We start from the raw sequence: 25,153 nt of genomic DNA on the forward strand, positions 1-25,153 counted from the left end.
GGGAGGAGCTGAGTTAGCCAGTTAAGTTAACCGGCTATCACTGATATTCGGAGTTAGCTGGTTAACTTAGCCAGGTAAATCTAAACGTGCCATAGGGCAGGTCTAAAGTTAGCCAGATACCCATATCTGGGTATATTTAGTGGCACTGGCTAACTTAACTAGCTGCTTAGTGGCTGAGTATGTACCCCAAAATTGGAAGCGCAGCCTGCCACTGCTAAAAAACCCACGCCTGCTACAAAAAAAAGTCTGCCCCTCCAGATCAGTGCCATTCCTCATAGCCCCCCCATCTTGGGCCTTTCCATTCTATTTATTAACCCATCTGTGGGTTTTCAATGGACAGAAGTGATCCCACATCACTCCTGTCCTGCTGCATCTGGTTTTCAAAATGGCTGCCAGTCGACCAGAGACAGGTTCCAGTTTGTTGTATGTTGGGGCAACTGGTGACCATTTTAAAATCCTGCAGTCTTGGGGAATTGAACACCTGTGGATGGGTTAAGAAATGGCCACAGTTTTTCTTTTTTATGTTTTTTTTATGTTAAACAAAACAAATGAAAACAAAAACAAAAAAAAATACACAAAGTGAAAAACAAAACAAAACAAAAAATAATTCAATGCGTAGCCCTAATGCCTATAACTGGTTACTTTCTGCTCCATGTTGGAACATGTCATTGCTAGTTCATAGTGATTCTCCATCTGTTGAACCTAAATAGAAATAGTAAACCTAGATGCTAAACCTTGACTGGGATAGTGAATTCTGTTCCCAAATGCTACAAATTGGATTTCAAGGTTTAAATTAACCATAAACTAAAGTCTGAGTATGCAGGGAAATATCAGTAATATTTATTTGGCATATACTGGCCACAAGACCTGGTCCTGGCACTCAAAAATTAGAGTTTGTCATCTTTGATTTAGAGATGGCATCCAATATCTGCTCTTAAATTTACAACTCCTACTTTAAAAACAACAGCTTGAGAAGTAAATATTGAGCATGAGCTGTAATTATGCACAAGGAAAAGGAAAGAAATATATTATCTGTGGTTTCTTACAGTGTCTAGATGTGTTCTCTGATGCTTCGCTCGATCACTAGAATTGCTGAAGGCTTTCTGACAGCCAGGATGCTGACAAAGATAAGGCTTTTCCCCTGTGTGACTCCTTAAGTGAATCTTGAGGTTTTCAAGCCTGGAGAAGGCTTTCTTGCAGCCCTCAAACTGTGAAGAGAAGATATATATATATATTGAGGAAAAGAAAAAGTTTAATGTAACTTTTATGTATTAAAAACATCTGAAAATGTGTAAGTTCTATTTTTTCACATGTTTCATGACCTGGAGATTACTTTAGTAATATTGAAGACAAAAAAGAAAAACTAAAGTATTTTTGATCCAGGTGAATAACTCAACAGTTGAAATACTTTTTCGAGATTTTGCATTATGTCCTGATTCTTGACATAATGAGTATATAATGAGTACAGTCCAGGTTACCTGGCACACTGGGGAAGCCTACAGATTCCAAAACAGCAATAACCATAAACCATAAAACTGCAGGTTCCTGGGTAAAGCTTTTCGTGTTTTTTGAGACCCATTTAAAGCCTGTTTCAACCACCATTGTGAAAATGGGCTAAACCCATTCAACAACATCGCACATCAGCTCTCTTGACATTTTACTGTAAGGCTAGACATGTCCCTCTAGCACAAATCCAAGAAACATGTTGGTTTATATCTCAGCCTTATTTTTGTGCCATCATTAAATTAAAATAGAGTATCAAAAATGGAGCACCCCATACGGCTCCAAAACCAGTGTACATGTGTAAACAAAGCCCCATCACAGTATGACACAAATGTAATGGTAATATCTTACTTTGATAGGATTTAACTCATGAAAATTTCAATTTGGGAATTTGATCTGGTACCAACAATCAAATTATAGCCAAAGCATATAAAGATCAATTAATTCCCAGTGGTTTTGGCCTCCAGGAGGTAAATAGCCAAATAACATATTTTCCTACATATCTGCTATCATAAAATGAGATATTTGACTGCTATTTGATATGTTTTCACATACATGATTCACAGAGTATGCAAAAGAGGAAGCATGACAATAAAGGTGCAGGTAGGTGTTTTCTGACATAAATCTTGTCCTCAGATTGCGCTGACATCATGGACTGAGTATGCTCAATGTGGTCCCCCACCTTTTTCTATGCAGATTTTACCTGAGTGACTTTGCGTGCCTGAAAAGGAATAATGAAGCTTATGCATAAGGAAATGAGGCAGCTAATGCAGTTTCTGACTCAGAATGTAATGAGTTCTAAATGTCTTATTAAACATCCATTATCACCCTATTTGCTTCATCAATCTCCCACACATTGTGTTCAAACTTTGAGTAGCAAATTATTTGTATTCAACAACCTTTAGAAATAGCTATTTGCCCTCAACCTCCTCTCTGGACACAAAGTAGTGAATTTTCATAGGGGTTTCACCAATAAAAATAGCATGTACATCTCTATATGCTATTTTATAACCCTTAAGAGTAGAGTACACACATATTTTTGGTTTCTCACACATATTTTACTGGGGAAAAACAGAAGTAGTCTAGAAGCATTCCAGGGCAGAATTCAGTACTGCTCATGGTAAGTGCTATTTTGCATATGTGTATGCGATATTGAACTTGTTTGTAGACTTTTACACTTACTAATTAACTCATGGAAGTGGAATCGGACTTGTCTATTGTCTGCAGTTTTTGGGTGGGAGGTCTGGGTGAATTGATGGGGATTCAGAGTAAAGTGCTAGAGAGTTTTTAGGTGAAGAAGAATTGGGTGAACTCCTGGAGGTATCAGTGAACTAGTCATTCAAAATAGGTGCTCATATTTTATAAAATATCTTCCTCTGCATTTAATTTTGGGTGTTTATTCATGCAGTGTTTCAATTATTTTGTGCATAAAATAAATTTGCATATGTTATTAAATGGGTAGAGAAAGTATGCATTTTGTTACATTGGAAATATACATGGCTACTTTTGGAGCAGAAATACGTGGTATTTTATAAACTGTGCAGCTTCTGCCCTACTATTTGTAAAATACTAACATTAATCCTCATGTGTCCACTTACACGCAAAAGCTATACCATAGATAGGTTTGAAACTTGGAGTCAAAATGAGTGGCTCAACCCTATAGAATGAATTTTCAAAGGAGTTATATGTGTAAAAGTAGCATATATTATAGCAATTCTTAAAAGCCCATTTAAGTGCATACAATCTTTTGAAAATTCAGCCCTACAGAATGAATTTAAAAAGAGGTTGTGTGCATAAAAGTAGCCATTTTCCATAGCCCATTTACGCACATAAAATCCAGTTTTATATGTATAAATCCTTTTGAAAATTAGCGCCTACATTTTTTAAAATATACTTCAAGAAAGATGGATAATAAAATATCCCTTGGAAAAAATGAGAAAACATATTCTTTGTGATATTGCTAGCCATGATTCACAGTCTGAGAAAAGGGTTTGGGTTTTTTTTAAACATTTTTCATATGTCCTATTATTAAGATGTATGATTGTTCTCACTCTTTCTCCACCTTACAAGTGTTTTCATACATGCATTAATGAATATGTAATCCATGTTTGCACTGAAACCTCTACATAGGAACTGGGATTCTCTTTACCAGGAAGGAAGAATAATCTTTAAGGCTTTAAGTTTCCAGTGCAATATATCCATAGTCCATGTCAGCCCAGATGAATCCACCACCAATGTACTTGTAGTTCTCAAAGACTTGTCTCTTCATTCAGAGGTAGATTACTTGCAAATGTCTATTTACATCCAATACCAGTGGATTGGCTTTAATCAACATGCTTTATTTCTCCCCTTTTGTACCTCTGTATTAGAGGAGCAGGCACTCTTTACAGTCTTAGTTACAGTCTGGCTCCAACCCAAAAGCTTTGGTTCTGGTTTCTGGAAAGAACACTCTCCATCATACTTCTAGCCCATTTAGTTAGTATTAGTGGTTTGCCAGTACCTGCCACCATCCAAATACCTGAGATCTCTTATTCTCTTCCCATAACAGACTACAGACTGGTTGATCTGGGATGCAGGATGCAAAATTCAATGCTTTCACACATCCCTTGATCTGGGATGTAGGTGAACTAAATCCACAACACAATCTGCACCTATAGCCTCCTTTACCATACCTCTACCAGGACAGCTCCTTGGGCTGAGAGAGAGACATTGAACTGCTCCTATTCCCTGTGCACCATCTTCTGGTAGGGCTCACAAAAAGTGAATTGAATAGTGACCACTAGAGGCTGGCTTTGGCTTAAGGTAAAGGGGCTTTACAAACATGTTGAGTAGTTCAGTTCCAGTGGTAAGTTTTATCATTCTAGCTTTAACTAATGAATCTCCATGGTGAAGAGAATCTATTTCTGATGACATCTGGCATTAATATTCACTGGAATTAATAGATATTTATTAAAACTTCACATATGTGTATATGCATCTGTCAATAGAAAATGTTATCATTATTTTGGAAGGAGGGGCGGCTCAAGGCAATCTGCTGCCTGAAGCAAAAGATGAGGTAGCACCCCAAGGTGTGGCCCAGATCAAATCAGTTAAACAGCAAGGAGGGGGCCCCCCTTGGAGTTTTGAGTTTTGGGCAATTTGAAATGCTGGGGAAGTGGGGAGGCAGGGTCAGGGTACCCAGAGGAGTGGTAGGGAGAATGTCAGTTCTAATATTTCTAGGAAGCTATTAATCCTTTCACATTCCCAGGAACCCTAATAGTTCCCCAGCATCTATTCCCTGGGGAAGTAGGAAATGGGTGAATGGTGAGGGTTTGTGCATGACATACTCCCTCAGGGTTAGTGCAAGGATTAGGTGCCCTAGACAAATCTTAACAGCTTTGTTTCTCCGACCCTTCCCCCATACACTTAAAAAATTATGCATTAATAATTGTTTATATGAAAAAGAATATTCAATGTAGAGTCTTATGAAGTAAAAATATCACTTATATGATGTATATATTTATATTTACTGCTGGGGTGCCAACCACAAAATCCCACAAAAAAGACACTGGGAGCTCATATGGATTAGGCCTATTTTAATAAGTGCTGGGTGTAAGCTTGGTCCTCAAAAAACAATGAGTAAACTGAACTACAATTACTATATAGTAAACCTCCATACCAAAACAACACTGTCAGCACTCAAACAGTATCAACCCTACTTATGAAAAAACAAAACTACAAATATTACATCAGGCCCTAAAACACTAATAACACTTTCCATTAGGAAAATGGAACAAACCAAGCTGCTATAGATCCCTACATTTATTTAAAGATTTTTAATATACCGACATACACTGTGAGTATCACATCGGTTTACACTGAAACATGAACTTAGCTTAATAACGCTTTACAGAGAACTCTACATAGAAACGCTTTACAGAGAACGCTTTATATAGAAACCTCATGCTAGCCAAATACCTCATCTTGGTCACCCAAGTAGAACACAGACAGACTCTCACCACATGCAAAATAAAGAGACCATAAAGCATAAATAGAAGCATACAGACAAAAACTGAACTGGAAATCACAAGCCAGACTCCATATCAGTGGAAAAACATAAACATCACCATTCCTTATTAATCATCAAACAATAAAATCATCCAGCGATTACAAACATATAAAATAACATTTTTTTAATTTCCCAAATATCAATAAAATATTTCAAAATAGCACCCAATAATAAAAACTAAGCTAAAATAAATTCCCTGCTCTCCCAACCTGGGAATTTTAGATTCCAGTCACCCTGAGATTGTCATGGATTAGTCAAGGGTGGGAGGTATGCATAAACTTTCTCCTCGCTCTCATATTGTTCATTCTCAAACAAACTCCTTTATATTCTCTCTCACACACATGCTCACTGGCTTACATATACTCTCAAGTTCATGCTCATTGGCTCACACACCCTCTCTCAAAGACATGCTCACTGTGTCACACACTCTCTCATACTCTCACTCATACACATGTTCACTGGCTCAATTCTCTCTTTTATACTCACACACAGGCCCACTGGGTTAAATACTCCTTCTGCTCACACATATGCTTATTGGCATTCACCTGCTCACTGGCTCACTTGTTCTCACTCACAAACATGTTCTAGAAACCACAACAAGTTCAATTGTTTTATGCAGTGCAACAATGGAAAAACAGAAACATCATTATTCCTCACAAACATCAAGCAATAAAATCAGAAGATATAAAACATCATTCATAATATTAAAACCATACTAATAAAAAGAATAAATATGTCAAAATAGCCAACAAATATACAATAATATAAAAAGTCATGTAAATTTGTTCTAACATTTCCTAAACACCAATAAAATATTTCAAAACAGCAGACACATGAAATAACACCCCAAAATGCAAAATAATGGGATAAAAAATCTCTATATCATAAAACTCTCTATATCATAAAACTTGGGATTTCCAGTCACCCAAAGATTGTCATGGATATGGGGGAAGGGGGCCACACAATCTTTGTCCTTTCTCTCTTCCCCATTCACACACATAGGTGCTCTCTATCATACACATGCATGCTCTCTTGCTCTCATACACATATGTAGGCTTTTTCATTCGCTCTCTCATACACTTGCGGCTTTCATACAAACACACTCTCTCTGTTTCTCATATATGCACACAGGCTCTCGCTTTTTCAAAATACAAAGGCACTCTCATACACACAAATATGCAGGCTCTCACTTGCTCTCATATACATACAGGCTCTTACATGAACACAGGTTCTGTTTTTCTCACACACATATAGGCTGTCTGTCTCTCTCATACACATGTAGGTTTTCACACACTCAGACATTCTCTTTAATATATAGATGTAGGCTTGCACATGCAGGCTCTCATACTAACACGCAGACACTATCTTTCATACATGCATGCAGGCTCGATCTCTCTGTCACACACATGCAGATTCTGTCTCTCATGCACACACATGCAGGCTCTCTCATACACATGCAGGTGGTCATATAAACACATGAAGACTCTCTCATATACACATCGCCTCCTTTCTTTGGAGCTTTGGCCATGCTGCTACTTACTGCTGGAGGGGAGGTGCAAGCCAGATGCTTCCATTTTCCAGCCCTGCTCTCTGTGGCCCCACAGGCCTTTCTGCCTGCCATAGCAGTTTGGGCTCCATTGGGTGCCTCTTCTTTACTTTCATTGCTGGCAGGTGATCTCAGCAGGAGCTGAGATAAACCCATGTGACAAGTATGCTGCTCTCTTCCTGCTGGTGGGGATTGGAACCCCATCGGCACCTTATCTATTGTGTTGCTGAGCAAGACTTTTTTTGGCAGGGAAATGAGAGTCACTGGAGGGCTGTTTTGTTTTTTTGTTTTTTTTTTGGGGGGGGGGGGACACTTTTTGCCATCCCAAAATTTTGCCATCTGAGGTGACTGTCTCACCCTGCCTCATGGTAGAACATCCCCTAATTGGAAATGGTCTGGCTCTTTGTGAGTGGCATGCTTCAGCAATAATCAAGTTTTTTTTTCTTACGCAAAACATGTACTTTCGTGCAAAAAGCTAGAATGATATGAATGTTTGAAATTTTGCATGCATTCTCAGGGAATCCCTTGTGGCTTGATCATAATTAGGTTCAGTTGGTACACTCTAATGAAAACAAAAGATGTCATTCTGAAATCTTTGCCTTAACAGTGTCATACTATTTTTTTCTACTACCAGAACCTGTAATTAAGCTCTAATCATCAACTAACCATTGGCTTGATTAAAGACTGTTGACCCTAACTGGCATTAAAATGACCTTTTAAATATTAATTTACCTTTTTTTTTTTTTTTATAAGGGGCCTTTACAACAGTAGAATGAAAATGAAAGACTGATTATGCAGCATCCTAGCAGGATTCATTCCATATGGGTAACCAATGATCAACTCTAATGCTATTTGCTATTAGTACCTTCATCTTCTAAGAAATATGAGTCTATGTCTCAAATACTAATTTATTTATGACTTGGTTTGTCTGGCATCTCTGATATCAGCAAATCCAAAACAGAGAAAATACTCTGTTCTGTAGAATATGTTGTACATTTCTTTTCTATTCAGTCTTAGCATTTACGAACCTTAGGGTAGTGTTTCCCAAACTTTTCACGCCCAAGGCACACCTACATTGTGTGGCACACGGAGCAGGCAGTGTAGACATGGAGAGGACTCATATGGCCAAAAAGAAAAATTAAGGAGCACTGAAAGCCCCACTAGTTTCTCTCTTCCAATTTTTAAAACAAAGGGAAAGAGGAGGGGCGGAGACACAGATGAACCCATCACTATGGACCTGCTCCCTCTATTTACAAGTTCAGGGTAAGGGAGAAATCAGTTTGGTGCCGGCAGCCAGCTCGGTTAATTATCTTGGCTGCTGCAAGTGGCCTGCCAATGTTTTTTCACTGCTGCTGTTCTCAAAACTCAGAGGGGCCGATGCAAAACAGTGTGCTCAGCTGAGCGTAATGTTTAACCAGTGGCTGGCCGCGCGATTTGGACAAACGACCACAGCCCCTTATGCTATAAGGGGATTAGCGCGTCCAAAATGTGCGTCCAACCCCTGGCGGAATTAATAACGCTCATCACGTGCAAATGCTTATTGATGAGGCTATTAGTTATTCACCCCAGATTTACAAAAAAAATTTGCACTCGACCCGCACATTTTTACACAGAGCAGGCGTTAATTTCTGAACAGCCCAAAAAGTTGTACAGAAAAGCAGAAAATACTGCTTTCCTGTACATCCTCTGACTTAATATCGAGGCAACAGTAAGTTGGAGGAACCAAAAGGTTTAAAAGGTTTAAAAAAAAAAATTAAAAAGTGCTGGCAGTCAGGTTATGGAAATGGATGCTCAATTAACGAGCATCTATTTTCCTAAACTGTGGCTGTGCACCGGTTAGGAAAACAGATGCTCATAACTTAACCCACTGACAGTCACCTCTCCGAGGCGCCCGCTTCCAAGGAGGCGCTGGGGGCACGCAATTGTCCTAGCGCCTCCTTGGCAGCGCGATCCCTCATTTAAAAATTGAATCGCGCACCCAGGACAGATGCTTGGACGTGTGTTAGGAAAGCGGCCGCTCAACACTGAACACCCGTTTTCCGCACTCATTTATTGTTTTGGCCCCAGAGTGATTCACCCATCTCACTCAGCCTGGGTATAAGGCAGAGGCTGGAAGAACTGTACCTTACCTTGAGTCAGCAATGAAAAGATGTGAGGTAAATATAAAAATAAATGAAATGAAATAAAAGAACGACGGGGGAAGATGAAGAAGTGCTGTGTGCAATGTATGTTCTGCATGAAGCGGAACTCAGCTCTCTATGTCCTTTATGCTACCCATTAATTATCACACTCCAGGACGCATGTTGTAGCTAGGAGTGAGATGCATGCACGATTACACTGTTGCGAAGCTGCTGCAGGACAAGCTCTCAAGCGGCCTCTCAGCTCCACAGGCCCGATGCCGCTGACAGCTGCTTCTTCATGGCTCGAGTGCCGCCGGTGTTCCTGCTCTTCACGGCCCAGGTGCCGCCGACGTCTCCAGACATCTGTGTGGCTTGGAGCCTCTGTCAAGATCTTCTTTGAGGCTGAGTGCCGCTGCCACCGCTGACTGCTATCACCCCTGCTGTTCCTGTAGTCTCCTTTGTTGCAGCAGGCCTGATGCTACCGCAGCTACTATCTTTGTGGCTGTCACCCCGCCGACTCCCTCCTGAACCTGACATCCTAGGCACACGCGCACGCCTCTCTGCTGGATTTAAAGGGCCTGCGGCAGGAAAAGCCCATGGCCCTTGCTGACGATGTCACTACCTCGTCAGTCCTTCAGCCCTATAAAAGGGCTCTCTGCCAGTTCCTTGCGGCCTTCCTGGGATCATCATGGTTGTCCATGGCTCTTCTTCCTGCAAGGTCTTCCGTGGTCATACATCTGTCTTGATGGTCTTCATGTTCTTCGCTGGATGTCCCTGGTCTTCTTGTTCCTGTTCCAAGTTCCAGTTCCATGTTTCTGGTCTCCTTGTTCCTCATCAGAGTTCCTTCATGTTCCACATTCCATATTCCTAGAATCTTATCAGTTCCTCAGCCAAGTCTTCTGAGTCCTCGCCTCATCCAAGTCTTCTGAATCTTCAATCAAGTTCCTAAGAACATAAGAACATAAGAAATTGCCATACTGGGTCAGACCGAGGGTCCATCAAGCCCAGCAGCCTGTTTCCAACAGTGGCCAATCCAGGCTACAAGTACCTGACAAGTACCCAAAAACTAAGTATATCCCATGCTACTGATGCTAGTAATAGCAGTGGCTATTTTCTAAGTCAACTTGATTAATAGCAGGTAATAGACTTCTCCTCCAGGAACTTATGCAAACCTTTTTTAAACCCAGCTGCACTGGGTCAGCCTTCTAGATCCTTCCTCCAGGCGTGCCAATGTTGTGGTCCATGACCAGCCCATGGGAAGCTGTGTAGGATGATTTCTGGCACAGGGCCTTTCTCCAAGTCTGTCTTCGCTGGATCAAGTCCTTGGAGTCCATCCGTGTTTTTATAGTTCCAAGTTCCAAGTCAGGTTCCTAGTCAAGTCTCGAGTTCCTAGTCATGTTCCTAGTTAGAAGGCTCGTGGAGCTTGTCCAATCAGAAGATCTCCTTGTTCCTCATTCCAAGCCATGATTCCACATTCCAAGGGATGTCCTGGCTCCTATCCTTGTCCGAGTCTCAATCGTGAGCTTATCTCACTCCTGGCATGATCCATGACCAAGTTGTGGCAGGTTGTGTAGGTTGTACAGCGGGACAGCATGGTCTGCGACCAGCCCATAGGGGGCTGTCTGGAGTGCGCTGAGGTGTAGTGCCCGTGAAGCTGAACTTCATCCATGTTCTTCGTCTCCAAAGCCTTTGTCCATGTTCCTCATCTCCAGAGCCTTCATCCATGTTCTTCAGTTTCAAGTCTTCGTTCAAGTGTTTTTATTCATTTTTCTATTCATATTTCTCGTCATGCTATGTCCTCTCCTCAGTCTTCATCTGTCCTGACGCACTTGCCATTCTTAGCAGAGTGAGATGCATGCACAATTACACATGTTCTCAGAAAGTTTATGAGCCTACAAGTTTGGTGTCTCGTGCTATAACTAGGAGTGAGATGCATGCACGATTACGCAAGTTCTCAGAAAGTTTAAGAGCCTACAAGTTTGTTGCTCTTGTTGTCAAGAGGTGCTGAGAGCAGAGCTCAGGGGCTGGTCTGGATCTCAACATCAAGCACTGGTGACTTATCTGAGGCACACCTGGTCAGTTCTGAAGGTACACCATTGTGCCATGGTACTCTAGTTGGGAAACACTGCCTTAGAGATCAGAGATGATATTATACCATCAGTCAAGATCAGTTAATAATATCGTCATTGTTGCGATTCTGCCCACAGCTGGAGCCACGGGCAGTCTCTCACCTACCTTTTACCTTCTCCCGCGGCCCAGAGGTTGCCGACGCTCCATTAGCGCAGCTGGAGCCGCGTTGCTGCAGTCCTTGTGGTAGGAGGCCGCCAACAACTTCACTGTACCAGTGGGGTCTCTGTGGGATCTTCAGGTGATTAGAGCTGCTCTCCTCGGGACCTGCACGGCGGCTGGAGCCACCCTCTGCTCACCTCTTTGCAGCAGGAGGCCGCTTCTCCAGCATTGAGGCCTGCTCCACGGCCCAGCCTTGCTCCTGCATGCAGTGGCAGAGACGCAGCTGTCCAGGGTTCTGCCCCTTCCTCCTAAGGGGCGTGGCTGCATCTCTCTCCATGATTTAAAGGGCCCGCGGCCGGATAAGCCCCGGGCCCCACCTTCTGACTCCTCCCTGGTCGTCTCCTTGTTTAGCCCTATAAAAAGGGCCTGTCTTCACTTCATCCTCGCCTTTGCAAGGAACCAGTCCTCCTTTGGACTCTTCTGCAACCCAGCTCCTCCTAGGCATTCTTGTTTCTTTGTCTTGGTCTCCTCGTCCTGATGTTCCTGGTCTCGTCCTTCGTCACCTGTTCTATGTCTAGATGTTATGTGGTTCTGTTCCTGAGCCCTGATGTTCTGTGGTTCCGTTCCTGAGTCCTTATGATACAGATGTTCCATTTTCCTGATCTTTATCCAGATGTCCTTTGTCACGGCATCACAAGCCTCCTGAAGATCCCGGCTTTTATAGTTCCTTGCACTGAGTTCTGCCTCAGTGTTCCTGCACCGAGTTTCACCTCGGTGTTCCTTCATCAGTGTTCCTGACTCCAAGTTCCATCTCTGAGCTTATTCTCCTCATCCTGAATCCTGTCTGAAACTTCAGAGCCTCTGCATCAGCCTCCATCTTGATAATGAACTCTGCCTAAACTTGCTCCATTCCGACGTGGCCGCTCCTTGCCTTGACTGGCCAGGAGAGGGCGTCTCAGTATAGGCCTCACTGAGACTTGTCTTATCTTCAACCTGAATCTTCAAGCAACCTGTCTTGGGAAACCTCAAGCGTGGTCCGCGACCTACCTTGCCTGGTAGTTTAGGGCGCGTGGTGTGGCTGTACCACTTCAGAACTCCAGATCTCCAGATAACGTGACTCCGTCTGAGTCCTCCGTTTTCCAAGAGTCTCGTCTCATCCAAGTCTCCAAGAGACTCATCTCAGCCTTCATTCTTCGTCAAATCCTGTGTCTTCATCTGATGTCTTCACCCTTCAGCCACTATACATCCTGTCGCATTTGCTGCTCCCGTGCAGCAGGTCCGAAAGGGCTATTGAGTGGCCAGAGGGCTACTCCAGAGACCAACATTGCATTGTTGGGTCTCTGTATGCATCAAGAGACCCAACAATGCATACATTGTTGGGTCTCTTGATGCATACAGGTTCAGCAGGGGCCAGGGTTCTACATCACAGCCTGTGCCCAGACACTCCTCGCCTGCCGCAGCGCTATCCGGAGCTCCTCTCTGGTCGCGTCGTGGCCCAAGGGTACACTTCCCCGGAAGCGGGATTGCTCCCCAGCATCCCCCGCAATAGTCATTAACTATTGATTATGTCACATTTTATCTGCACTTATAGCAGCAGACATTCTCAAATGAACCAAGTTAATTTGCTGTTCTTTTTTTTTAAAGATTAAAGGTTGACATTTTTTCACCTAGCATTCAAAAATCATGAAACAAATCATAGGCTATTTCAGAATTTTTTTTTAGACCATTCTAGTAGTGAACACACACTCAAACATATTTTGTTTTCAGTGATTAGGCCAGCACATTGAGTCATGCAGAATAAAGTTCCTGAGTTTATAGCATATACTCCTTGAAGACAATATTCATAACCTACTTAATATGTGGATAGTTTGTGTTTGAAATTTTCTAAAGTTATGAGGGTATAACGTACCCTTGTGTACTTGCATCTAATATTTCTATGAGCTGACTTATGCAGGAGAAACTATGCATGGATACTATAAAATCCAACATAAGCACATAAGGTCCATATTCAGGTACTATGTGGCTCTACTAGTTAGCTGGATAAAGTTATCTGGATAAAGTTAGCTGGATAAAGTTCTCTGGCAAGATAGTGCTGTATATTCAGCAGCACAGCTGAGCCACTGAAAATCCCCAGATACCCTAAAGTTAGCCAGAGAAGTTTATCCGGCTAACTTTAGGACAGGTGTATGGGTTGACTAGAGCTATCTAGATATGTTATTTGATCATCTCTGTATATTGGTTAACTCTGAATATCCAGCTAACTCACTCCTCCCTGCAATGCCTCTAGACTGCCCCTGACTTATCCTGCTATTTTCTAGCTGGATAAATAGTTATCTGGCTAGAATTTAACTGGGTAAGTAAACACATTTTCATTTAGCCAGATAACATCTTAGCTATTCAGCTAAATGAATTTGAATATGAACCTCATAGTTTTCTCCCCAATTCAAACATGCCACCTGGAAAGTCCATTTTTTGAGTAGCTGTATTTAGCCACTACTTTGCAATAGTATTATCACAGAACACAGTAAGTTTACCATGCCATGCAATAATCCCTATTTTTCACAGACAGAGAGAGCAAGAGAGAGGGAGAGACAAGGCCTTCATATTAGTCAAGTATTTATATCTCAATTGGAGGACATCTAGTAGGGTTTAGGGGCCAGATTCTCATGTAGAGTGAGACATGTGAACAGCACAGTATACCTTGGTGAAGATTTGACATCTTTTGCAGTGAGGAAAGTCTCACAAAGATGAAATTTTGTATTATGTTCTCTCACCTTAGCTTGAGTCCATCAAGCAAGGGTGAGTAGAAATGGCATCTTTGTGAGACTTTCCTCACTACAAATGATGTCAGATCTTCACCAAGGTATACTGTGCTGTTCACATGTCTCACTCTACATGAGAAACTAGCCCCTAAATCTTAAACCACCACCAACACCTCACCTCGAGCTATTATAATGCCCACCTATTGACATATAAATAGTTGACACTGTGAGGGCCTATCTCTCTCTCCCTCCCCTTCACTCCCTTCTCCCCTCTCAAGCCCAGAAATGGCCAAAATGCAATTCTAAAAATTTATCGCGAATTGCATTATGGCTATTTCGGGCATATCACACAGCTTAACACCATGAAAAATGGTTTAGCTATTTCCGGTGTTAAAACTGTGCGATAGCATGCGTTATGCTATAGCATGGTGCTATATTGCCCCTCATTTTCATAAATCCCACCCAAACTCCTCCCTGATCCCACCCCTTCCAAAAATTTGCATTCGTGCTGCAAGCTAGTGTTATTATCACATGCATTATGATGTTAATGTATGCGTTATCTCATGTGTTAACGCCATAACGCATTTTGAAGAATGACCTGATTAGTTAGCTTAATTTACTTCACAGAGAGACCACATACATCATAATATAATTTATTATTTATTTAGAAAACACAAAATGTTCACCTATCTAGACATTTTAAAATCTAAACTCACACATTCAACCACCATTCACACATCAGCATAAAAGGTATATATTGCACAAACAATTCTAAATTACAATTGACTAATACACATCATTTTTACTATTCTGAGGAGAAAAATTTTTTTAATTATTATTTAACTTGTTCTTGTATCTCCTATCCATGTCCTGTCCAACAAAGGATCTCTTTGTTTCGCCTTCCAGTCAGGCTTCCTCAGGGACTCAGTCTCAAAAACTGGTTGTCTTTCTCTCAATATTTCTATGATGAGACTTCTATGCTTATATCCTTACTAAATAACCAAAAACAAAACACAAAACCTTTCTGTTATTTTCTTCTAAAGGTCAATGAGTCAACAAATAACCGTTATATCAACCCACAGCTTACCTCTTAAAAAATACAAATGTCCACACAATTTTTATTCTACCATCAATCTGGTTCAAGGTTATTTCCAGATAAACATCTCTTCCCGAATCAGCTTTTGATCACTACAATAAAATAGCCAAGACATTATATAAACCTACATAACTATCCCAAATCAAATTTTTACCCCATTTTATTGTAGTGATCAAAAGCTGATTCGGGAAGAGATGTTTATCTGGAAATAACCTTGAACCAGATTGATGGTAGAATAAAAATTGTGTGGACATTTGTATTTTTTAAGAGGTAAGCTGTGGGTTGATATAACGGTTATTTGTTGACTCATTGACCTTTAGAAGAAAATAACAGAAAGGTTTTGTGTTTTGTTTTTGGTTATTTAGTAAGGATATAAGCATAGAAGTCTCATCATAGAAATATTGAGAGAAAGACAACCAGTTTTTTGAGACTGAGTCCCTGAGGAAGCCTGACTGGAAGGCGAAACAAAGAGATCCTTTGTTGGACAGGACATGGATAGGAGATACAAGAACAAGTTAAATAATAATTAAAAAAATTTTTCTCCTCAGAATAGTAAAAATGATGTGTATTAGTCAATTGTAATTTAGAATTGTTTGTGCAATATATACCTTTTATGCTGATGTGTGAATGGTGGTTGAATGTGTGAGTTTAGATTTTAAAATGTCTAGATAGGTGAACATTTTGTGTTTTCTAAATAAATAATAAATTATATTATGATGTATGTGGTCTCTCTGTGAAGTAAATTAGGTTATAGGATACCAGAGAGTTGTATAAAAATAATTTCCCTCTGTTTAATTACCCTGATTAGTTAGCTGGCAAGATGTGTGTGAAAATTGCTTTCATTATGCTTTCCCCCCTCTATTCCCAATGGACATGATAGCATATTCAAACAAGGAGATGTATAAACAATCCAGATGACTAGTGTCTGTTTTTGGTATATAAATTTGCATACAGTTATGACTATTAACCAATAACATGGCAGCTTCAATATGCATGTCAACCAATGGCAGGGTAGCTTTCAAAATTCCCAAGGACATCAAAATATGCTCTGACATCCCCGAGACTTCACGTTTTCTTTTAATTCTTTAAACAGATGGACTTGCATGGCATGTTATAGTCTAAATTATCAAGACAATTTTCAAAGCAATTTGCATGGGTAAAATGTTTGACCTGTGTTAATTGGCTATCTGATTGCTCTCCCTCAATGCATCTCAATGTAGGGATGTTGAGAAACAATGTGTGTACTTTTAGCTACATCGACACATTCTTAGGTGTGTGCTTAGATCGGGAGAGGAAACGTCTGAATATAGATGTCATTTTCAAATCTTCACGCATATTTTTCAAGCAAACTTCCACCTGCATAACAGTCAGATGCATGTGACCATATGCACTTTGATGGTAACTTTCAAATGGGAGGGCGGGAGCACATATATGTGTGTGTGTGTGTCAGTGCAAGCCCCGAGACACAGCAATTTTAGTATATACATGCATGTATGCGCATATGTTAGAAAATAGCCTAGGCGTGTTGAATGTGTGCACCCAATTTTGCAAGTGGGCATGAGTGGGGGAATTTTATAAAAAATGCACATCCATGCCATGACCAGTTTCATCAGTTCTCCCAGTCTAGAGCTAGATCCTCCAACCCCCCCCCCCCCCTGTTTTTTTAGACTGCACTCCCCCCAGTTAGCTCAGACCCCTTATATCACTCAGAAATGCCTGTTTTCTTTTTTTAACTTACATCTCCTCCTTGGCAGAAGTAAAGTTACATGACACTGAACCTGGGTATGCACCCAGGTGCGTAGGTTCCTGTGAGCACATCTCTTGGCCACGCATTGTAACACCTATGGCCTGCCCACAACATGCCCCATTTTTCTTTGATGCAATAGGTGCATGCATTGGCACATGCGTGCGCATCCCCCACTTTATAAAAAAGATATGGGTGTATATCTAGCCTATGCTAGATATGCACCCATCTCCAAATTTTTGCGTGCACATCTCTTTTAAAATTCACCTCTTTGTGTCCACAGCAATTTAAAAAAAGAAAGTGTACATCTACTTTTGCTTTGAGAATAGTTGCAAAATGCACAGGCAAAATGAATGCACTCTCTTTGCCCCAGTTTGAAAATTTCCCTCGATGTGATCGGTATCCTAGAGGAAATAACCAAGGGCAGTGTGGTTCATTGACATCACAATGTGCTCTGACAGACCTGAAATTACAACTGAACTGACATATTTCTTTAGAGCAAAATAAGGTAAAAAATTGCAGTAATTCTAGCTTATTTATGAGCATATGAAAAATGAGAGCCAAGCATGACTAGTTACTCTACTATATGTGATAGAAACTCAAATGGAATTGGATGAACAGCTCAAAGTTTATTAGAGGAGGACACACTTATAAAGGGACATACACAGGCATGATAAGGTCCATATTCAAAAGCATTTATGCATGCAAAACATAATCCTCCTTGTCTATATTCTCAAAGATAATGGTAACTTAATGATACAGATAATATTGATGCATTAGAATTACCTTCATAACAGGCATCATCGATATGTTTTCACATCTCATACTCTGCCTTACGTATAATCATTAGTTATTAAACAAGCCAAACATTCTGATCGGCAGTAGTTGCTATTAGATAACAATTCTGACAATGATAACAATTCTTTAGTTTGTGTGTTAGAATACACAACAAAAACTATATCGTTAGCATCCCTGACATGACGGCATTGGCCAGTTTTGCAGATACAGCTGGTTTTTGCAGATACACCAGTTATCGCGTATACTCGCAACAAAAGTATTCAAGACTACGTGATTCATTCCTGGATGCCAACAAGTGGAGAACAAACAGAGGCCTCCCAGATTTTACGTCATTGGAATTGTAAAGGATGTTCTTTTTGTAAGAATTCCATCACTGGTCCCATTTGGACTGATTCTGCAATGGGTAAGGGGTATAAAGCACACCATTACACAGACTGCATTACGTCTCATGTCATCTATATGATTGTGTGTCCTTGTCAAATAAGATACATAGGTAGAACCAAACGAGCTGTCTGTAAACGACTCATCAAACACCAGAGCTGCATACAGACTCAAAAATTGCAAGCGCCTATGGTGCAAATTGTATTCAGTTTGCACACATTTTTGATGATCTTAAATGGAGGATCACTGAAAAACTACAGATGAGCCCACGAGGTGGAGATTTAAAATGTAATTTAAATTACAAAGAACAACAATGGATTTTTTATTTAAACATGATCCATCCATTTGTACTTAATAATGAGATTGACTGGAACTCTTTGATGTAAAATTGAGCAGATTATGTTTTAATTGTTGAGTGTATATATAATATTCTTTCTGGTGATGAGTACAACCATTACATCTGGTCAGACACCATGCCCGTTGTAACACAAGAGTAAACGGGGTTCTGTTATAGTTGAGATAATTCCGGTAACTTTTTTTGTAGAATGATTTAAAAACATTTTTCTTCCATCCAGATGCATTGTTGAAAACTACATCCTGAAGAAGAACTTACATAGTTCAAAACACTGTTCTGTGTCGGGACAGATGGTCTCTTCATTTTAGGACTTTTACTCATGGAGATTCTATTGACTAAACACACGCCAGATTAGTTATTCTTCTTCTTTCAAACATTGGTCTTGTTTTTCACTGATGGTGGTTTATTTGAATTATTAAAAACTGTTTGAAAAAATGGGGATTTATTGACATATGACCAATGATTATACATAAGGCAGAGTATTAAATGTAAAAACATATGAATGACACCTATTATGAAGATCATTCTAATGCATCAATATATTCTGTATCATTGAGTTACCATTATCTTTGAGAATATAGACTGTTACGCTCGGGCTGGTTTCTGGTGTTGTGAACACCACCTTCTGGAGTGACTCCAGGTAGAGAGAAATAGGGATGGCTGGAAAGTCTCTGATGATGGTGACAGTGGAGCAGAGTAAGGCTGGAAGCAGTGTCAAATTCCAGGCTGGGTCAGGGCAGGCGGCAGGCAACAGTGTCAGAGTCCAGGCTGGGTCAGGGCAGGCGGCAGGCAACAGTGTCAGAGTCCAGGCTGGGTCAGGGCAGGCAGTAGGCAACAGTGTCAGAGTCCAGGCTGGGTCAAGGTACCTAGTAGTAAGGCAGAGAGCCCGAAAGCCACACACAAGGCAGGGCAGAGGGCCCGAAGGCCACACACGCACACAGAGCAAGGCAGAGAGCCCGAAGGCCGCACACAGCGCAAGACAAGGCAAAGCAGGGTAGAAGGCCCGAAGGCCACACACAGCGCAAGGCAAGGCAAAGCAGGGTAGAAGGCCCGAAGGCCACACACAGCGCAAGGCAAGGCAAAGCAGGGTAGAAGGCCCGAAGGCCACACACAGCGCAAGGCAAGGCAAAGCAGGGTAGAAGGCCCGAAGGCCACATACAGCGCAAGGCAAGGCAAAGCAGGGTAGAAGGCCTGAAGGCCACACACAGCGCAAGGCAAGGCAAGGCCCAAGGACCACACGCACAGCAAAGCAAGGAAGGCTAGAGCAGGGAGCCCAGACGAGCTCGATGCCGAAGCACCGAGGGAACTGCCAGGCAGGGATATAAAGGGAAGTCCAGAACATAAAATGAACAAGGGAGATGGACTGGGCCCGTCAGGAGAGCCAGCTCTAGAAGGACCCCTGGTGGTGAGGCGGTTGCAACGCAGCCATAGCCGTAACATAGACAAGGAGGATTATTTTTTGCATGATTTTATTTTCCACTTGTCTTACATTTACAATCAGTCAGCAGTAAGCAGTTTTTGTTTAACTCAGAAGACAGCCAACTAAATGAATATTTGGGCACATATCCAGCTAAATTGTAGCTGGCTAATAAGATAGCTGGATAGAATTTAGATGGATAAGTCAGGGGCATTCCTGGTGCATAATGTGGAGGAGTTGAGTTAGCTGGCTAAGTTATCTGGCTAACTCTGATATTCAGACTTAACCAGATAACTTAAGGCTAGATTTTCTATTGTCGCATGGCTCTGTGAATTGCGCGGTACGGGGGGCCGGGCCTGCAAAAGCCGGCAGCCATAAAAGGTGTAGTTATTCGACACGAAACTGGTGGTGATAAGGATCCTTACCTTTCGCCGCCAGCGATGTCTCTGCAGCGTCAGCCCCGGTGCCGCCCCGACTCCTCCTCTTCCAGGGCCAACTTCGCCCCGATCATCCTATCACACGCAAAAAGTTTCTTTTCGCATGCAAAAGCTATTGAAAATGATCCCCTTAGCCAGCTAAGTCTGGTCTGGCCAAAGTCCTAAAGTTAGTTGGCTATAGTTACCTGGCTAACTTTAAGATAGCTTGCTATATTCAATAGTGCGGCTAACTTTGCTATCCAGATTGTGACTGAATATGCACCTCTTCATTATTATTATTCTCTTTAGAAATTCATGCTAACTTATATACCTGTCATATCTGCATATGTTTCCGATAAGGATCAGGACAACATTGTATAATGGAATTGTTTAGCCTTAGCTAAGGAAATGTTCGGAATCTAGAATTTAGTGGACTTAGTATTCTCATACTAATCTCATATCATGTGACTGTGAGAAAAGATAAAGTAAACATTGTGAGAAAAGATAAAGTAAACATCAGGAGGTCGATATTCAAACGCTACTTAGCCGGATAAGTAGTACTTATCCGACTAAGTGGTGGCTGCTGAATATCCGGCTACATTCAGCGGTCGCCATTTAGTCAGATAAGACATTTATTCAGTTAAGTAGTTAGCCTATATAGTCAGTGAGCGGGCAGTGGAGTAACTGGGCAGCGCTACTTATCCACTAACTTAGCCAGATAAATAGCGATATTCAGACTTATCCATAGCAGATCTAAATTTAGCTGGAGAAGACTTATCTTGCTAAATGGCAGCAAATACAGGAATGCTCAGCAGCATAGTTGTGCTTCTGAACATCCCATTTAAGTAAGCCAGATATGTCGTATCCGGCTAACTTTCTTAGCTGGCTATGTCTGAATACTGAGCTCCAGAAGTGCAAGCCATATGAGGAAGAAGTTCCCATCCTGGGCCATTTTGGGAAATCTTATGTGACTCTCAAAATATGGTTTCAAATGTGCAGACAAAAAAAGTATAACAAACAGAGGCAGGGGAGGGAGATGGCAAGGGATAGACATAGAGAGAGAATCCTCACCGATAGTAGCAAATCAGCTGCCCTAATCATAAGAAAAGTGTTTGTACTACATTATTATCATTGCAACTGTTGCCTTTTATATATCTGGGTATTCTGCCTTGCTTTCTGGAATGTAACTTAGCATTGATGATATACACTGCTTATCCCAGTAGGCTCAGTGCTTCCACTAGATAAACTAGGCAATCCCCTAGAGCACCAAACCATGAGAGGGGGCAGCAAACACCTGCCAGCTGCTGGCAGAGTCCAACCCGTCAATGGATGAAGAAGAGAGAGGGGCCCGGTATTAGGAGGGGAAACAGGATGAAACGAACAAAGGACAAATGGAATTCTGAAGGGGCCTCATATCAGCTGCTATGATGACTATTCAGCCAAATGCTTGCTGAAATAAACATGTTTTTAACATGGACTTAAAAGTCTTTGAACAGTCCATTAGGCGAAGTGCTCCCAGGAGTGAATTCCATGTAGTCGGTGCTGCCACTGAGAATGCAGACTCTCTGGTCCCAGACAGTCGGCCTGGCGAACAAATGGGACATCTAAAAGGCCTCACTGTGAAGATATGAGTTGACAAGTTGGATTATAGACTCATAGAAGGGCATTAGCCTAGGGCATGGAGTCAAGTCGCAACGGTTTATAAACCATCATGGAAATTTTGAAAATAATGTGGTAGTGGATGGTTAACCAGTGTTCAGACAGAATCAGTGTAATGTGGGGGGTACTGGAGGCTGCAGAAAGGCTGCAGAAAGAGAGCAACCAGATTGGGGTGAAACTAGTATGTTAGGTGTGGAGGGGAGCAGACAAAATACTGTTGGAAGGAGAAGAACTTTTGGACAAGGAGAGAGAAGATGTTGGGCACTGTGGGCAGGGGGCAAAGAGAGGGAAGTTGGGCAGAGATTGAGGGAAAAGATCGAGGGGAGTTTGCTGTACCTCAGCCAGTGTCATAGACGCTATTATTGGAGATGGAGATGTCAACCATAAGTAAGTGTAGGGTGAGGGAGGGGCGCAAGGCCTAGGGCACCCAATACCCTTGCACCTTCCCCGTATCCTGATATTTATTTTGTGCTGACAGACTGTGAGTTTCTGTTTTCTTAAGTAGCAGATCCTGTGAGTTTGTGTTTTCTTAAATAGCAGATCCTGTCAGGTGCGCATCCACTTAAAATTAGGTACGCTTGTGCAAGTGGCCAGGCTATTTTATAACATGCGTGCATATACACGTGCATGTTATAAAATAGCCATGTCATTGGGTGTGGGCCGACAAACATGTGCACATGTGTGCCTCTGCACTGGTTTTAAAATTCATCTTTATGAGTGTAAATGACTTTGAAATCAACCCTTTAATTCCATAATATATACGAGAAGTAGGCAGCTCCATTCCTGAAGTACCACAAAGAAGACTGGTTTTCAGGACATTCACCATGAATATGCATGAGATATATTTGCATACAATGGAGGCTACGAATACAAATGTACCTCATACATATTTATGGTGGATATCCTGAAAACCAGACCTGTTTGTGGCACTCCAGGACTGGAGTTTCCTACCTCTGATATATACTAGCATTACTGCTTTACTAGCTTCAACTTTCATCAATGGCCACTAGAAAACACTATTTCTCATATTATTCTACTTTGGGATAATGGCTTTCCAATATAATTTACTAGTTTAATTTACACACTATGGGGGTAATATTCAGCTGCTTAGTGTCTCGGCCAGTTAGCCTGGATAAACCTATCTGGCTAACTACTAGCAGGGCATATTCAGTGGTGTGGTTGCACCGCTGAATACACCCAGTTATCTTAAAGTTAGCCACATATATTTTTGCGGCTAACTTTAGGACAGGTCAGTGGCATAAACAGACCCCTTCATTTATCAAAATGCGCTAAGGCGTTTTTGCATGCGTTAAGGGCTTATCGCATGCTAAAACGCCTTTAACGCATATGATAGCACCATGTCGTATGGTGCGATGCAAATCCGAAAAAAAGGAGGAGTTAGGGGCAGGAGTGGGTTGGGTTTTCAATTTTGCGAAGTCCTATCACACGGCTTTAACGCCGATTTTAGCTACAATGTTAAGCCGTGCGATAGCTTGTGTTACAGGGTTACTCTCTACCTGGGTAACATCAAGCTAGGTGGAGAGAACATTGCACAAATCTCATCTTTGAGTGAGTTTCCTCACTCCAAAGGTCATCAAATCTTCACAAGAGAGCACTGTTCTGTTCGTACATCTCACTTTGAATGGCAAAGTGGCCCCTAACCCCCTACACTAATACCTAAACCTCACCTCGAGTTACTAGGTGGTCCTCCCATAGGGATATAAATACCTATCTAGGGAGAGGACATTATGGCTAGGCTTGCTAAATTGCGATAAATTGTCTATTAGAATAAAACACACCCCTTTTGATATCGCATGCGATACTTCTCACATTTTGATAAATCCAGGCCAGAGTTAGCTGCCTCCCGCCTACCCCTGGAATGCCCCCGACTTATGCGCCTAAATTCTAGTTGAGTTATCCATCTAAATGGCTTCTGAATATGGGCCTCTATAATTTAAGTATGATGTCAGTCACCAACTGATAACATAATTTGTAGGCCATCTATATTTTATAAATCTTTGACTGCTTTTAATACTGCATAACTTTTTTCATTTATATAATTCTTGACTTTATGGCTCTATAATTGTTGGCGCTAGAATTTTGAGGTTAGGGTGAGGGTGAAAAGTTTATAACATGGATTCATAAGATGTGCAATCGTTTACTAATCAGAATATGGATGATATTATTTTACAGAGAATATAAGTGACTAGAGTGCCAACAAAAGACAAGAAAATTGTACATGAACTCTTATAAGATTTCCAAGTTACTGAGTGCTAAAGTGAGGGGAGAAAAAAAGGTTAAAACTATCCTAACAATGCTCAGATTAGTATAGCATTCTTAGTGTCCATAATGTGGCTAAAGCTAAACAGTATTCTGCTTTCATACATATTTTCTGGAAGTATTAAAAAGTTTTATGGGATAAAAATAAAATAAATTCCCCATTATGTGGGCTGAGTGCCTATAAATTATCATAACTTCTGTGGTTTCTTTTTATTGGTGCATGCAAACTGAAACCATTAGCCAGTTCATAAATACAGTTTCTTGGCTTAGTTTGCTTCCTGATTTTGTTCTTCTGCATGATCGCTGGGGTCTTCAAGCTATGCATTTCTCCCATGAATCTGTTTCTTTAACTTTCATCCTTTCATGTATTCTACCATTAATTGTTCATATGTAAATATTTGGAAAATAATTTCTAGTAGGGATGGATCTCCTCCTATGACATAGCATGTATGATGTGATCTATAAATTTTAACTCAATTATGATGATATCAATTGAAAATTAAAAGTTACATTAAATTGCGGCCTTCATACTTATCCAGTCATTAATCAAAGATCAAGTATATTATGACTTCAGCCTTAAAAATCTTTGACTACAACTTAAATTCACAGACTCACAAACACTCACAGGCTGATGAACAAAAGTGCAAAATGCATTTATCATTCTGTAAATGCCTCACTCTATGTACTAATCATTTAAAGGTTAATTTGATAAGCCCTACTTACGCCAAAGCCAGGAAATATGCATGTGTCTTGAGCTAGTGCACGCTGCGCAGAATTTTAAAAGCACGCAAATATGCAC

General features: G+C 41.1%; 1 protein-coding gene across 4 annotated transcripts in view; it reads right to left on the minus strand.

The window, feature by feature from the left end:
- Positions 1–25,153, minus strand: part of GLIS3 (GLIS family zinc finger 3) — a 1,101,679-nt gene that overhangs the window by 341,091 nt on the left and 735,435 nt on the right. For all 4 annotated transcript variants that reach the window (XM_029613449.1, XM_029613441.1, XM_029613435.1 and 1 more), the window contains exon 5: positions 1,047–1,208. In XM_029613449.1, the coding sequence (XP_029469309.1) occupies positions 1,047–1,208 (162 nt within the window). The remainder of the gene's footprint in view (positions 1–1,046; positions 1,209–25,153) is intronic.

The sequence above is a fragment of the Rhinatrema bivittatum genome, chromosome 1 (genome assembly GCF_901001135.1).
Source record: "Rhinatrema bivittatum chromosome 1, aRhiBiv1.1, whole genome shotgun sequence".
NCBI lineage: Eukaryota > Metazoa > Chordata > Amphibia > Gymnophiona > Rhinatrematidae > Rhinatrema > Rhinatrema bivittatum.